General features: G+C 43.1%; 1 protein-coding gene across 2 annotated transcripts in view; it reads left to right on the forward strand.

Annotated features, from left to right (window-relative positions):
- Positions 1 to 16,600, forward strand: part of adcy8 (adenylate cyclase 8 (brain)) — a 280,096-nt gene that overhangs the window by 226,746 nt on the left and 36,750 nt on the right. For both annotated transcript variants that reach the window (XM_029703947.1, XM_029703948.1), the window contains one exon: positions 9,039 to 9,117. In XM_029703947.1, coding sequence (XP_029559807.1) covers positions 9,039 to 9,117 — 79 coding nt within the window. The remainder of the gene's footprint in view (positions 1 to 9,038; positions 9,118 to 16,600) is intronic.

The following is a 16,600-nucleotide window of genomic DNA, read 5'->3' on the forward strand; positions in this document are numbered from 1 at the left end:
TCCCTCAATTTTGTAATTTGCTATCGCCGAGTCACATGCTTCGCGTACAGAGGGCCAAGCCGACATTCGATATTCCTGTGCGAGTGTTGGCAACACGGCTCTTGGCAAAGCGAGTATTCAATATGATCGTAATCACCAGCATGAAACCCCAAAATTCTACAGTGTTTCCTCAGGAAACTGATAAATCCCTGTCCCTCTTTTACTGGATCTGGTGCCTCTTTCATAATATTATGCATTTCGCTCATGCTCAGTGGCTGATGATGCTGAATTAGGATCTGTACTTGACGATACGCATCATCGGGAATAGGGTTGTACTCCCATGGTACTATTTGTCCCGGATAAAATGTAACCGGGGTCGCGTGTGTTCGTACTGGGCACACATTTCCATGATTACCTAGATCATGCTGATCCACTATCCAGTACGGGACTACTATATCTGGACTCTTAATGCACATGTCCTCTGCCTCTCGCAACCCATACTGCTCTTTTTTCTCTTTAACAGAGTGGTATAATGGAGGCCTCCAGATGTGACCTGATGTCACCTTATAGCCTCGTTCTTGTCTACTGCCTGTTCCATTTTACTTCGCAGGTCTCTATTTTTCACTTTTTCCATATTTGTCCACTGCTGATAAAATGCCGTGGTTAGGATGCCTGCGTATTTTGGTCTGGACTGTTCTCTGATTTTAGTATTCTACACTACTATTGCATCAATACATTATTGTCTGGTTTTAAACTTTCCATCTACGGGATAATGTGCACCAATTTAGTCCAATTTGGCAAATTTTCCCCACCATTTATTTGGTTCTTAGTGCTGGTCATATGCCTTTGTTAGTGCCTCTAATGCTTTGGTAATATTTTCCCCTTCTACCACTCCCTCTGCGGGAGTCTCCTGGCCTCTAGAAACCATATCAGTTATTATTGACTCGGCGTCACCCCCCAACGGCGTTAAGTAGTAACAGCTTAGGCTACCAATAATTTGGTCACTCCTCTGTATACTTTTGGTGCTGGACGACACTGGCAGTTCCCCACAGGCAATTGTGGACGAGTAATGTGTAGCATGGGAAGGGGTTTTAATCCAATTTCTCTACATAAATACCACTGTTCCCAACAACCCTCATTACCAAAATTACTCACAGTTGTCCTCCTTTTTCCACCTAATTTGTCACGGTTCCCCACCCCAATAGGGCATAAACCAATCTATTTAATGCTACTGCTACTACACACGAATCATGTTCAAACATTCATTCATACACACACACACACACACACACACCCTACAGCTTCATGGCCACTGCGGCTGGGACTTTTACCCCTCTCTTACGAGTCTTGCAGGGAACCAACCCCGCCTGGGATTTACCCCCTAGAACTTACCCTCTGCGGGGTCTACCCTGCTCAAGCTTACCTTTCGGGACTTACCCTATACTTTATGGTGCTCGCAGGAACCAACCCACTTGGGATTTACCCCATAGAACAGAGGTGGGCAACTCCAGTCCTCGGGGCCTGATTGGTATCACACTTTTCTCCATCCCTAGCAAACACAGCTGATTAATCAAATTGCATTCTAAACTGAAGATCCTGATTAGGCGAATATTGGAGTCAGGTGTGTTAGCCAGGGCTGGGGCAAAACTGTGACACCAATCAGGCCCCGAGGACTGGAATTGCTCGCTGTGTACTAATCCCTTCACAGAACAGCGCAAACTGGCTCTAACCAGTATAGAAAGAGTGGGAGGCCCCGGTGCACAACTGAGCAAGAGGACAAGTACATTAGAGTGTCTAGTTTGAGAAACAGACACCTCAAAAGTCCTCAACTGACAGCTTCATTAAATAGTACCCGCAAAACACCAGTCTCAACATCAACAGTGAAGAGGCGACTCCGGGATGCTGGCCTTCTAGGCAGAGTTCCTCTGTCCAGTGTCTGTGTTCTTTTGCCCATCTTAATATTTTATTTTTATTGGCCAGTCTGAGATATGGCTTTTTCTTTGCAACTCTGCCTAGAAGGCCAGCATCACTATTAGTAGTACACAGCATTGACGAGATCTTCAGTTTTTTGGCAAGTTCTCGCATGGAATAGCCTTAATTTCGCAGAACAAGAATAGCCTGACGAGTTTCAGAAGAAAGTCCTTTGTTTCTGGCCATTTTGTGCCTGTAATCGAACCCACAAATGCTAGTCTAAAGAAGTCCAGTTTTTTTGTTTCTTTAATCAGCACAACAGTTTTCAGCTGTTCTAACATAATTGCAAAAGGGTTTTCTAATGATCAATTAGCATTTTAAAATGATAAACTTGAATTAGCTAACACAACGTGCCATTGGAACACAGGAGTGATTGTTGCTGATATTGGGCCTCTGTACGCCTATGTAGATATTCCATTCAAAATCAGCTATTTCCAGCTACAATAGTCATTTACAACATTAACAAGGTCTACACTGTTTTTCTGATCAATTTATTGTTATTTTAATGGACAATAAATGTGCTTTTCTTTCAAAAACAAGGACATTTCTAAGTTACCCCAAACTTTTGAACGGTAATGTAAATGCAGGCCTACAAAATGGGGTGACCCTTGGGACGCATGCTGCCCGCGGGCTGCCAGTTGCCTAACCTTGCTCTGGTGTCTCCACTCTACATCTGCTAGTTAGTAGAGTAACACATCATACATCTTTTTATTTTCCAAGATGCCATTTAGTCTGCCACAGCAGGCTAAAAGCTCCCTTCTAAATCGCTCTCAGACATTGAGTTACAATGTTTTTCAACTTCTTCCGAGGATTTGTCCGTAAAACACTGAAGCTCTACTATGGCACGGTGGCATCTCAGAAACTTTGAGTATCTCAAAATAGAGGCCTTAGATACAATATTTTGACCTTTGACTGTTGATGTGCTCCACGAACTCAGATACCTCCTGCGCCTCAACCTGTTGTTTCGGCCTGTTGTTTCCAAAGTTTTATTTGTTTGATTTTATTTTGTTCATAAGTGTTTGTGTCAACACCTGCTACCAACTAGCCAGCTAGCTAGGTTGCAATTGAGCCCACTTCGCCTGGAATAGCTAACAAACATTTGTAGCGCAGTAGAAGCTGTATTTATTACGTTCTTGTCCGGGACAAAATTGACAATACGGAGTTCCAATACGGCAATTGTTTGCTTGCGGAGGATTACAGGAATGAGGTGGCTATCCTTAGCATGCAAATTTCAATTCTGCACAAACTTATGAGGAAAACGCAAATGCTTATTCTCAACTCCTGACGCTGCTCCGGCCTGATGGATATCCCCGCCTTGTCATATCTCCTTATCCGAATGGCCTTTACTTCCTGGAACTTGCCTGCCAAAGAAGTCGTCTCCACCTGCTTCTCCTCCTCCATCTTGTAGTGGAGTAGATGGAGAACAGCAAGAGGATTGTTTCAATCAGCGCTGGTCCCATGTCACAAGTCGTACAAACCAAAGGCAGTGGCATGCTGCTAAGCGGACTGGAGTGTCTGCGAGAGGTTCGAAAGCAGATTGACATAAGAAAATTTGAGCCTGTCATAGTTCATGTGAGATTCAACTACATTATGAAGGGCAGCTCAGAACAGCTGAAGATGGATTTTCAAGAACTGATTGGGTCTCTGCTTGACACCAACAAACACCCCATAATATCTGGCCTGTGACCTCCCTAAATTGTGGCATTCAACGTTTCAGCAGACCTTTTGCCCTCCATAACTGGCCACGAGACTATTGCAGCTCTATGGGTGTAACATTTATTGACAATTTTGATACCTTTTGAAAGCAAAGCTCGTTTTTTAAGGAGGATGGGATCCACACAAATAATTTGTGTTCCTGGATCCTTTCACAGCATTATAAGGCTGCGTTGAGACAATTACTTATCAATGACCCAAGCCCAGCTCAGTTAATCCCTACCATTGTGTCACTGAGTTCTCATAATGCTTCAGAAAATGTACATTATCCCAGGGGTGTTGGAAGAGACAATGTAAGTAACCTAATTTATGTACCTCTTACTTCCCTGAATGTCTCTGCTGATCCTATAGCTATTGTATGCAGTAATCATGTGCATATGAACCAGAGTTATACTGTTAGCATTGAGGCAGTGTGCCCTAGTAGGACGTCCACTGTGTGCAGCTCACCCTGCACTAACATAAATAACATGAGCATGTCTATGTCTGCTACATTTCCCAGTAAAGCAATGAAAATAATCAGGTATCCCAGAAAAGTGCTGAAAATAGCCCACGTTAACATATACAGCTTAACCTCTCTGGGCCAGTGGGACACTTGCGTCCCACCTACTCAACAGCCAGTGTAATCCCGTGGCGCGATATTCAAATACCTTAGAAATGCTATTACTTCAATTTCTCAAACATATGACTATTTTACACCATTTTAAAGACAAGACTCTCGTTAATCTAACCACACTGTCCGATTTCAGAAAGGCTTTACAACGAAAGCAAAACATTAGATTATGTCAGCAGAGTACCCAGCCAGAAATAATCAGACACCCATTTTTCAAGCTAGCATATAATGTCACATAAACCCAAACCACAGCTAAATGCAGCACTAACCTTTGATGATCTTCATCAGTTGACAATCCTAGGACATTATGTTATACAATACATGCATGTTTTGTTCAATCAAGTTCATATTTATATCAAAAACCAGCTTTTTACATTAGCATGTGACTAGCATGTGACTAGCTTTCCCACCGAACACTTCTGGTGAATTTACTAAATTATTCACGATAAACGTTCACAAAAAACATAACAATTATTTTAAGAATTATAGATACAGAACTCCTTTATGCACTCGCTATGTCTGATTTTAAAATAGCTTTTCGGTGAAAGCACATTTTGCAATATTCTAAGTAGATATCACGGCTAGCTATTTTGACACCCACCAAGTGTGGTACTCACCAAACTCCGATTTACTATTAAAAAAGTTTAATTACCTTTGCTGTTCTTCATCAGAATGCACTCCCAGGACTTCTACTTCAATAACAAATGTTGGTTTGGTTCCAAATAATCCATCGTTATGTTCCATCAGCGACGTTTTGTTCGTGCGTTCTAGAAACTATCCGAATGGTAAATCACGGTCGTGCGCATGGCGCAGAAAGTGACAAAAAATGTCTAAATATTCCATTACCGTACTTCGAAGCATGTCAACCGCTGTTTAAAATCAATTTTTATGCAATTTATCTCATAGAAAAGCGATAATATTCCGACCGGGAATCTGCGTGTCTGTAAACTGAGGGAAAAACCGAAAGACGGGGGCGGAGCAGGTCACGCGCCTAAGCCTTTGTCCTCTGATAGACCACTTAGCTTTTGCTCTCGTGTGTTTCAGCCAGGGCTTTGAATTACGTCATTCCTGTTTTTCCCGGCCTCTGAGAGCCCATTGGCGACGTGGGAAGTGTCACGTAACAGCAGAGATCCCTTGTAATAGATAGAGAGAATCAACAAGGGCAAGAAATGTTCAGACAGGGTACTTCCTGAACAGAACCTTCTCAGGTTTTTGCCTGCCATAGGAGTTCTGTTATACTCACAGACACCATTCAAACAGTTTTAGAAACTTTGGAGTGTTTTCTATCCAAAGCTAATAATTATATGCATATTCTAGTTTCTGGGCAGGACTAATAATCAGATTAAATCGGGTACGTTTTTTATCCAGCTGTGAAAATACTGCCCCCTAGCCATAAGAGGTTAACAACACCTGCACAGGATCGGTACATCCGAACATCACACCTGCAGGACAGGTACATGATGGCAACAACAACTGCCCGAGTTACACCAGGAACGTATAATCCGTCCATCAGTGCTCAGACTGTCCGCAATAGGCCTGTTGTAAGGCAGGTCCTCACCAGCAACAACGTCACCTATGGGCACAAACCCACCGTTGCTGGACCAGACAAGTCCGGTCAAAAAGTGCTATTCACTGACACGTCACGGTTTTGTCTCACCAGGGATGATGGTCGGATTCGCGTTTGTCGTCAAAGGAATGAGCGTTACACCGAGGCCTGTACTCTGGAGCGAGATCAGTTTGGAGGTGGAGGGTCCATCATGGTCTGGGGCGGTGTGTCACAGCATCATCGGACTGAGCTTGTTGTCATTGCAGGCAATCTCAAAGCTGTCCGTTACAGGGAAGAAATCCTCCTCCCTCATGTGGTACCCTTCCTGCAGGCGCATCCTGACATGACCCTCCAGCATGATAATGCCACCAGCTATATTGCATTTTATGTGCGTGATTACCTGTAAGACAGGAATGGCAGTGTTCTGCCATGGCCAGTGAAGAGCCCGGATCTCATTCCCATTGAGCACGTCTGGGACCTGTTGGATCGGAGGGTAAGGGCTAGGGCCATTCCCCCCCAGAAATGTCCGGGAACTTCCAGGTGCCTTGGTTGAAGAGTGGGGTAACATCTCACAGGAGGAGATGCACTGCAGTACTTAATGTAGCTGGTGGCCACACCAGATACTGACTGTTACTTTTGATTTTGACCCCCCCCCCCTTTGTTGAGGGACACATTATTCCTTTTCTGTCAGTCACATGTCTGTGGAACTTGTTCAGTTTATGTCTCAGTTGTTGAATCTTGTTATGTTCATACAAATATACTGCTCAAAAAAATAAAGGGAACACTTAAACAACACATCCTAGATCTGAATGAAATAAATAATCTTATTAAATACTTTTTTCTTTACATAGTTGAATGTGCTGACAACAAAATCACACAAAAATAATCAATGGAAATCCAATGTATCAACCCATGGAGGTCTGGATTTGGAGTCACACTCAAAATTAAAGTGGAAAACCACACTACAGGCTGATCCAACTTTGATGTAATGTCCTTAAAACAAGTCAAAATGAGGCTCAGTAGTGTGTGTGGCCTCCACGTGCCTGTATGACCTCCCTACAACGCCTGGGCATGCTCCTGATGAGGTGGCGGATGGTCTCCTGAGGGATCTCCTCCCAGACCTGGACTAAAGCATCCGCCAACTCCTGGACAGTCTGTGGTGCAACGTGGCGTTGGTGGATGGAGCGAGACATGATGTCCCAGATGTGCTCAATTGGATTCAGGTCTGGGGAACGGGCGGGCCAGTCTATAGCATCAATGCCTTCCTCTTGCAGGAACTGCTGACACACTCCAGCCACATGAGGTCTAGCATTGTCTTGCATTAGGAGGAACCCAGGGCCAACCGCACCAGCATATGGTCTCACAAGGGGTCTGAGGATCTCATCTCGGTACCTAATGGCAGTCAGGCTACCTCTGGCGAGCACATGGAGGGCTGTGCGGCCCCCCAAAGAAATGCCACCCCACACCATGACTGACCCACCGCCAAACCGATCATCAAAGGTTAGTGCTCCATTTAGCTGTGGTTTTGTTTTTTTGTGACATTATATGCTAGCTTGAAAAATGGGTGTCTGATTATTTCTGGCTGGGTACTCTGATGACAATCTAAAATTTTGCTTTCGCTGTAAAGCCTTTTTGAAATCAGACAGTGTGGTTAGATAAAGGAGAGTCTTGTCTTTAAAATGGTGTAAAATAGTCATATGTTTGAAAAATTGAAGTTTTCGGATTTTCGAGGACTTTGTATTTCGCGCCACGCCCATCATTGCATATTGGAGCAGGTGTTCCGCTAGCGGAACGTCTAGATGTAAGAGGTTAACTGAAGCCTCTCCAACATAATCCAGGTAGAATCAGGAATTCCCCAGGGCAGCTGTCTAGGCCCCTTACTTTTTCAATCTTTGCTAATGACATGCCACTGGCCTTGAGTAAATCCAGTGTGTCTATGTATGCAGATGACTCAAAACTATACACTGCAGCAACTACAGTTATTGAAATCACTGCAACACTTAACAAAGAGCTGCAGTTAGTTTCAGAATGGGTGACTAGGAGTAAGTTAGTCCTAAATATTTCAAAAACTAAAAGCATTGTGTTTGGGACAAATCATTCACTAAACCCAAAACCTCACCTTAATCTTGTAATAAATATTGTGGAAATTGAGCAAGTTGAGGTGACTAAACTGCTTGGAGTAACCCTGGAGTGTAAACTGTCATGCTGATAACATGTTGATACAAAATTTTTTACATTTTACATTTTAGTCATTTAGCAGACGCTCTTATCCAGAGCGACTTACAGTAGTGAATGCATACATTTCATAATTTTTTTTTTCTTTTTTTCCCATACTTGGCCCCCCGTGGGAAACGAACCCACAACCCTGGCGTTGCAAACACCATGCTCTACCAACTGAGCTAAGGTGGGGAGAAGTAAGATTGGCAGGTTCTACAGGTTCTGGTTTTGTTCACCTGGACTACCGTTCAGTTGTGTGGTCAGGTGCCACAAAGGTGGACCTCGGAAAATTACAATTGGCCCAGAATAGGGCAGGATGGCTGGCCCTTAAATGTACACAAAGTGGAGGAGAGATTGACTTCATCACTACTATTTTTTGTAAGAAGTGTTTACATGCTGAATCCACTGAGGTGTCTTTTTAAACTACTGTCACAAAGCTCAGACACCCATGCATACCCCACAAGACATGCCACCAAAGGTCTCTTCACAATCCCCAAATCAAGAACAGACTATGTGAGGGACACAGTATTACATAGAGCCATGGCTACATGGAGCTCTATTCCACATCAGATATCTGATGCAAGCAGTAGAATCAGATTTAAAAAACTGATAAAAATACACCTTATGGAACAGCGGGGACTGTGAATAGACACACACACACACATGCACAGACACATGTACACATAAGACATGCACTCTAAACACACAAACACATGGATGTTGTATTGTAAATATGTGATAGTGCCTGAGTGAACACACTAAATGTACAGGCACTTTGTAGGGAAGCGCACTGCACTTGGCTTTAACTTAAGCCGACATCCGCATAGTGTTTACTGTGACTGCGATTCTCTGTGAACGTCGTGAACATACTCTTTTGCTATTTTACAGTACGTCTTGGATTGCATTCTGGCTACTCTACTTTAACTATTCTGTAACTTTTTTCCCTCAGTAGAATTATTTTGAAAACTTTTTGTTGCAATAGAAACTGTTTTGTTTCCACAGAAACTTCCTAGGGACCAAAGAGACATCCTTGCTTCTGATGGCTATGTTCCTCCTTGCTGTATTTTACCACGGGCAGCAGGTAAGTTGATTTTTGCATATTCACTAATCCTATTATAAAGACACATTAGCTGTTATGGGTTTGTAACAGAACCAATAATGCACTATGGGTGTGATAGATGTGGTAAGAAAAAGTGCTTCCTGGTATATACAGACAGAGACAGCAGCTGATGAGGAGGACACATTTCTTTTGAGCTCAATCTACTGAATAGCATCCTTTGATCTCTTTGATCACTTGGTCTGCTCTGGTCAGAGACAGATGGGAGATGAGAATAATTCAACGTCCTTTGTACTGTAGCCATATGAAAGTGAAAAAAGAAATTTCCCCATTTGAAGATCTTCAATGTCATTGAGACACTCTTGTCAATGGCTTTCTTTGATTTTAGCGCTTTGTCGGTTTGTTGAGTCAAAGCGTCTGTTACGTTGTTAGATGCATGGATAAGGCAGAGAGACGAAGTCGTGGGTTCGGAGTTGATGCTTTACAGGACAGCATCTACCTGGAAAACTGGAAGGATTCACATGTAAAGTTATACATATGATCGTTGTGGTCTGTGTGCCAAATGAAAAGGGATCTTTGATAAGAAAAAGATTAACAGTATTTGAAAAATGATATACTGTATGCGGTGGTATATTGTTATAGAAATAAATCAAATTACCTTTTGTCAAGTTCTAGATAAACTTCCATGTAGATGAAATCAATATGGACAGAATGTAGTCAGATGTACCAGCTTCGTTACGCCACTATAATTAAGGTAGCTGGATGTTTATACACAAAGACCACAGACCAGGGCTTAATAAACCGTTTGACAAAGCCCTTGCTAGTTAACTCTTGTTAAAAGTTAATTTGTGGAATTTCTTTCCTTCTTATTGCGTTTGAGCCAATCATTTGTGTTGTGACAAGGTAGGGGTAGAATACAGAAGATAGCCCTATTTGGTAAAAGACCAAGTCCATATTATGGCAAGAACAGCTCAATTAAGCAAAGACAAACGACAGTCCATCGTTACTTCAAGACATGAAGGTCAGTCAATGCGGAACATTTCAAGAACTTTGAATGTTTCTTCAAGTGCAGTTGCAAAAACCATCAAGCGCTATGATGAAACTGGTTCTCATGAGGACCGTCACAGGAAAGGAAGACCCAGAGTTAACTCTGCTGCAGAGGATAAGTTAATTAGAGTTAACTGCACCTCAGATTGCAGCCCAACTAAATGGTTCACAGGGTTCAAGTAACAGACACATCTCAACATCAACTGTTCAGAGGAGAATCAGGCCCTCATGCTGTATTTGCTGCATAGAAACCACTACTAAAGGACACCAATAATAAGAAGAGACTTGCTTGGGCCAAGAAACACAAGCAATGGACATTAGACCGGTGGAATTAGACATTTTTGGTGACACTGTCACTAATTTATTTAGAATTCAAGGCATACTTAACCAGCATGGCTACCACAGCATTCTGCAGCGATGCGCCATCCCATCTGGTTTGCGCTTAGTGGGACTATCATTTGTTTTTCAACAGGACAATGACCCAAAACACACCTCCAGGCTGTGTAAGGGCTATTTGACCAAGAAATAGAGTGATGGAGTGCTGCATCAGATGACCTGGCCTCCACAATCACCCGAGCTCAACCCAATTGAGATGGTTTGGGATGAGTTGGACCACAGAGTGAATGAAAAGCAGCCAACAAGTGCTCAGCATATTTGGGAACTCCTTTGATACTGTTGGAAAAGCATTTCAGTTGAAGCTGGTTGAGAGAATGCCAAGAGTGTGCAAAGCTGTTCTCCTGGCAAAGGATGGCTACTTTGAAGAATCTAAAATATAAAATATATTCCAAAAACACTTGTACACTTTTTTGTTTACTACACGATTCCATGTGTGCTGTTTCCTAGTTTTGATGTCTTCCTTATTATTCTACGATGTAGAAAATAGTAAAAATAAAGAAAAACCGTTGAATGAGTAGGTGTGTCCAAACTTTTGACTGGCACTGTATATGTTTACATTACTTATTTTATTGATTTCCCACCATTTTGTCAGAAGACAGCTGTTCAGACCTTCCTAGGACCATTTAAAGGTCCTCTGTTGAATAAACTTGTATTTGCATCCCTCTGGTGGTCAGCAGCATCATTACATCAATTTATAGCGCTTCACTGCAACGTTACATCAGGGGCGGTCCATAGAAAAACATTTATCCAGCTCAACTGCTTCACGATACAGACATGGCAAAGCAATCACTGAATTTGTCTTGAGCAAGCAGATCTAAATATAAAACTTTAATAGCTCTACGATAAAAAAGTAATTTTCTGTGGAAGTTAAACATTGCAGACACATTGCTTATGCTCAGAACGAAAAAATGGAGCTCTTTACAAAGCCCTTCTCCCCTTATCTATAGGTGATGATGTTTAAATGATGTTTAAATGGCCCAAATGTTGATTTAAACGTTCACAATTTTAATCGATTTTGACTATTACTAATGTCATGATATGTTTGGTATCAAGACTGTGCAATATTTTGGATAGATGTTCTTAACACAGATTCTAACTATATACAGTATGGACATTTTATAAAGTATGAAAAGTTTTATTCATTCCAAAAAAGTGTATAATCATATCCTCATATTTGTATATGTTTTATTATACTTTTATTGTGTACTAGATCATATGGGTTGAAAATAGTTTTCTTCTCAGACAAATCCAGGTGAAAGCCAAAGGTCATAGTTTTCTAAGGGGGGGCAGACACACTACTACATTAATAAAATATTGCACTTTTGCTATATTGATGACTAAAGCCATAATGAAACAGTGCAAAACGTCTGTCAGCTCAACTGTTAAATTTGAATTTTAGAATAGAGGCGCTGTGATACAATGTGTTTTTTTTATCTGTTTTTTAATGTTAAACTTTCTTTTGGCCTGAGTAACCGCTGATGGCAGAGCATTACACAATGAAATGGCTCTATAAAGTACATAACTGAGCGACGCATTAGATCTGTTTTTAGTTTGGGTACCGTGAAGAAACCCTTCAAACCTCAACCATGAAAGACAATCATGCATGTTGTTGTTAGTTCTGTGTGTGCAGTTAAGGGAAAGGTGTGCTGCTTTGTTTTGAGCCAGCTGCAGCATTTCTAGGTCTTTCTTTGCCACACCTGATCATATTACAGTATGACAGTAAGTAAGATGGGACAAGATCAAACCTGAACAACTAGTACAGTTGATCTTTGTGTCAAAAAACTCAGAACATATTTTTAGAACAGACCTACCTCTACCCATCAACTTTGTCAATATGACTTGACCATGATAACTGACCATCCAATGTTACTCCTAGGAGTTCAGCTTCTCCAACTTGTTCAATGGTCATACCGTTTATGCATAACTCCAGTTGAGGTGTAGGTCTAAGAGAATGCTTTGTTCCAAGTACATAGCGTTTGGTTTTAGATGTATTTAAGACCAGTTTATTGTTAATTACCCATTCTGATAGTAACTCCTTGCTAAGAGTCTCAGTGAGCTCACTGGCTGTAGGTGCTGATGTGTAAAGTGTGTAATCATCAGCATACATAGTCATTTTAGGTTCATGTAAGACAAGTGGCGAATCATTTGTAAAAATAGAGAAGAGTAACGGCCCAAGGCAACTGCCCTGTAACAAAACCTCTAGACACCTCAGCGTTGTTGCTCTGTATAATGTGGAAGGTCATCTTTGCACCTCGGGCTGCCACTTGCTGCATTGCAGGAGCTACTTCTCCTCTCATTGCCATCAAATCATAAGCACCTGTGTGAATTATAATATGTTTGGCCCCATTTCATTTGTTGCTTGACAGACTTTTCATGGCACTTGCTGTTTCGGCACTATAGCTTTCTGACTAACATGCCAGGGAATAGCAATTTCTCATACAATTAAGGCCATAGAGTGCTCTGCCTGTGTGCTGCTGTTGTGGGATGTAGTGTCTGGAGTGATGTTCTTTGGATGGAGTGGGGTGGAGACCACAGGCGGCCTTTTGTTGTATTCCTGACATGGCGCTGGTGCTCTGGGGCTGTGATGTGAGGATCTTGGGGAGGTGTTGGTGTGGGAGGAGGAGTTCTGGTTACTGACCTCTCTGTGTGAGTTCCGGAGGTTCACTATGAGAAGCAGTTGTACTGTTGATGAGGGGATGTGAGGGTTGTTCCAGTTGTTTTCTTAGAGTGTGGATGATGATGTCTGTGTTGTAGCAATTCTATGACTGCTTTGTAGCTCCTCCCTGATGTCAGCTACCTCTCTCCTCATGATGCTCTCGACCATTGCCAGTTTCTCTCTCAACTCTTCCTTATCCTGCCTCAGAACTGTCACCCCACCATTAAGCTCATTCACTTCTACTTCCACTAGGGAGATACTCCCAAAGGCCTGGGACAGCTGGGATAGGTTGTAACTCTCCATGTCTGCTCAGTTGACTTAGTTAGATATGAGGGTGAGGGGACTTGTGGAATTAATTGATTTCCTATCAGGTCTGTCTTCTGATTGAAGTGTATCAGAGAGCCATTCTCTTTCAAGGTGTCTGCTAGCTCTTTCAGTGATGGAAACTCATGTATATAGAGGACAAGTTCAGCTTCTAGGCCTTGAATCATTACGGTGCCATTGTTGTAGGTGTCAATGGTGCAGAGTCGATTTTCAGGCTCCTGTTCATAATACCAAGATCTGTCGACCATTCCTCTCTTTCTAACATGCCCAAAGTGCCTACATGAGGCAGAATACCACAGTATGCTCAGTGTAGAAGAGCAGGTCAGAGATTGTATTATTTTCTCCAATTAGGGTATGATCAGCAAACAATGTCTCTGGATTTTCCCTCAGCAGCTTTTTATTTTATTTTATTGTATTTATGAAATGTGTTTAGGGTGTGTCACGTCCTGACCCTAGTAAGATGTCATTTTCTATAGTAGAGTTGGTCAGGGCGTGACAGGAGGTGTTTCTATGTTTTATATTTCAAGTTCTAGTTTTTTCTATTTCTATGTTGGGATTGTTTGGGTTGAACTCTAATTGGAGGCAGCTGAACCTCGTTGCCTCTAATTAGAGATCATATTTAAGTAGGGGTTTTTCTTCCTGGGTTTTGTGGGTCGTTGTTTTCTGTTTAGTGTATGTTCACCTGACGGAACTGTTGTCGGTCGTTTTGTTCTAGTGTCTTCATAATAAAAGTGAATATGAGCACTATACATGCTGCGCCTTGGTCCCCTTTAGACGACCCCTATTACATAACTACCCACCACAACTGGATCAAGCAGTGTGCTTGGGAGGAGATGGACACATGGTCACATCAGGAGTGGATTGAGAGGAGAGACTGGACTTGGGGCCAAGTAATCGAGCGTTATCGGAGCCTACCTGGGAAGCACGAGAGGCTACTTTTCTTTGGGGGGGGCACATGGAGGAGTCGGCAGAGCTGAGGAGCAAACCAGAGCCAATCCAGGAGAAGAGGGAGAATTTGGAGAAGGGAGAAATGGGAGAACTATTGAGTTGGTGGAGGACACACAAGTTTTTCCCAAAGGAACGTGTCGTCAGTTTGATGCCACCTGAGTCAGCTCCCCGTACTCAACCTGAGAAGTGTGTGGAAGTTCGGGAACAAGTGATACCGGCGATACACACCAGGTCTCCAGTAAGTCTCAACAGCCCGGTATGTCCTGTGCCTGCTCCTCGCACTCTCTCCAGTGCACCTCCAAAGCCCAGTACGTCCTGTGCCCTCCCCGCACTCGACCTGAGGTGCGTGTCATCAGCCCGGTGCCACCTATACCGGTCCCACGCATCAGACCTCTGGTGCGCTTCCACAGCCCAGTATGTCCTGTGCCTGCTCCTCGCACTCTCCCTCCAGTGCGCTTCCACAGCCCAGTACGTTCTGTGCCTCCTCCCCGCACTCGACCTGAGGTGCGTGTTACCAGTCTGGCGCCACCTATGCCAGTCCCACGCATCAGACCTCCAGTGCGCATCCACCGTCCGGAGCCTCCAGCGACGCTCCTCAGCCCAGAGCCTCCAGCGACGCTCCTCAGCCCAGAGCCTCCAGCGACGCTCCTCAGCCCAGAGCCTCCAGCGACACTCCTCAGCCCAGAGCCTCCAGCAACGCTCCGCAGCCCAGAGCCTCCAGCGACGCTCCGCAGCCCAAAGCCTCCAGCGGCGGTCTGCAGCCCAGAGCCTTCAGCGGCGGTCTGCAGCCCAGAGCCTTCAGCGGCGGTCTGCAGCCCAGATCCTCCAGCGGCGGTCTGCAGCCCAGAGCCTTCAGCGGCGGTCTGCAGCCCAGATCCTCCAGCGGCGGCTTGGAGGTCGGAACCTCCAGTAGTGGTCTACAGCAAAGTGTTTCCGGTAAGGATTCCAACAATAATGATCTACAGGCTTATGTTACAGAAGCAGAGGAATCTACTGGCGGAATGGAGTTTTCGCCCTGAGCCAGAGCCACCTCCGTTGCTGGAGGATCGGGAGAAGAGGAAGGTTCTGGGTGTTGCATATGAGCCGCCATAGACTGTTGTCACCCTCCCTACCCTCCCTTTTGTTTTGTGTTTTTTATTTGTTTGTTTTGTTGCATTCGGAGTCTGCACATTAGATTGTTAGGTACATAGACAAAAACACAGCTAAATGAAGCACTAACCTTTGATGATCTTCATCAGATGACACTCCTAGGACATTATGTTACACAATACATGTATGTTTTGTTCGATAAAGTTCATATTTATATCCAAAAATAGCATTTTACATTGGCGCGTGATGTTCAGAAAATGTATTCCCACCAATACGCCCGGTGAATGTGCACATCAGTTTACAAAAATACTCATAAACATTGACAAAATATATAACAATTATTTAACCTCTATGGGCTAGGTGGGACGTTAGCGTCCCACTCTATTCAACAGCCAGTGGAATCGCGTGGCGCAAAATACAAATACCTCAAATGCTATAACTTCAATTTCTCAAACATATGACTATTTTACACCATTTGAAAGATTAGACTCTCGTTAATCTAACCACATTGTCCGATTTCAAAAAGGCTTTACAGCGAAAGCAAAACATTAGATTATGTCAGGAGAGTACCCAGCCAAAAATAATCACACAGCCAATTTCAAAGCATATATGTCACAAAAAACCCAAACCACAGCTAAATGCAGCAATAACCTTTGATGATCTTCATCAGATGACACTCCTAGGACATTATGTTATACAATACATGCATGTTTTGTTCAATCAAGTTCATATTTATATCAAAACCAGCTTTTTACATTAGCATGAGATGTTCAGAACTAGCATACCCACTGAAAACTTCCGGTGAATTTACTAAATTACTCATCATAAACGTTCACAAAATGCTTAACAATTATTTTAAGAATTATAGATACAGAACTCCTTTATGCAATCGGCGAAAGCACATTTTGCAATATTCTGAGTACATAGCTCGGCCATCACAGGCTAGCTATTCAGACACCCGCCAACTTCGGGGCTCACTAAACTCAGAATTACTATTAGAAAAATTGGATTACCTTTGCTGTTCTTCGTCAGAATGCACTCCCTGAA

The sequence above is a fragment of the Salmo trutta genome, chromosome 21, assembly GCF_901001165.1.
Source record: "Salmo trutta chromosome 21, fSalTru1.1, whole genome shotgun sequence".
Lineage (NCBI taxonomy): Eukaryota > Metazoa > Chordata > Actinopteri > Salmoniformes > Salmonidae > Salmo > Salmo trutta.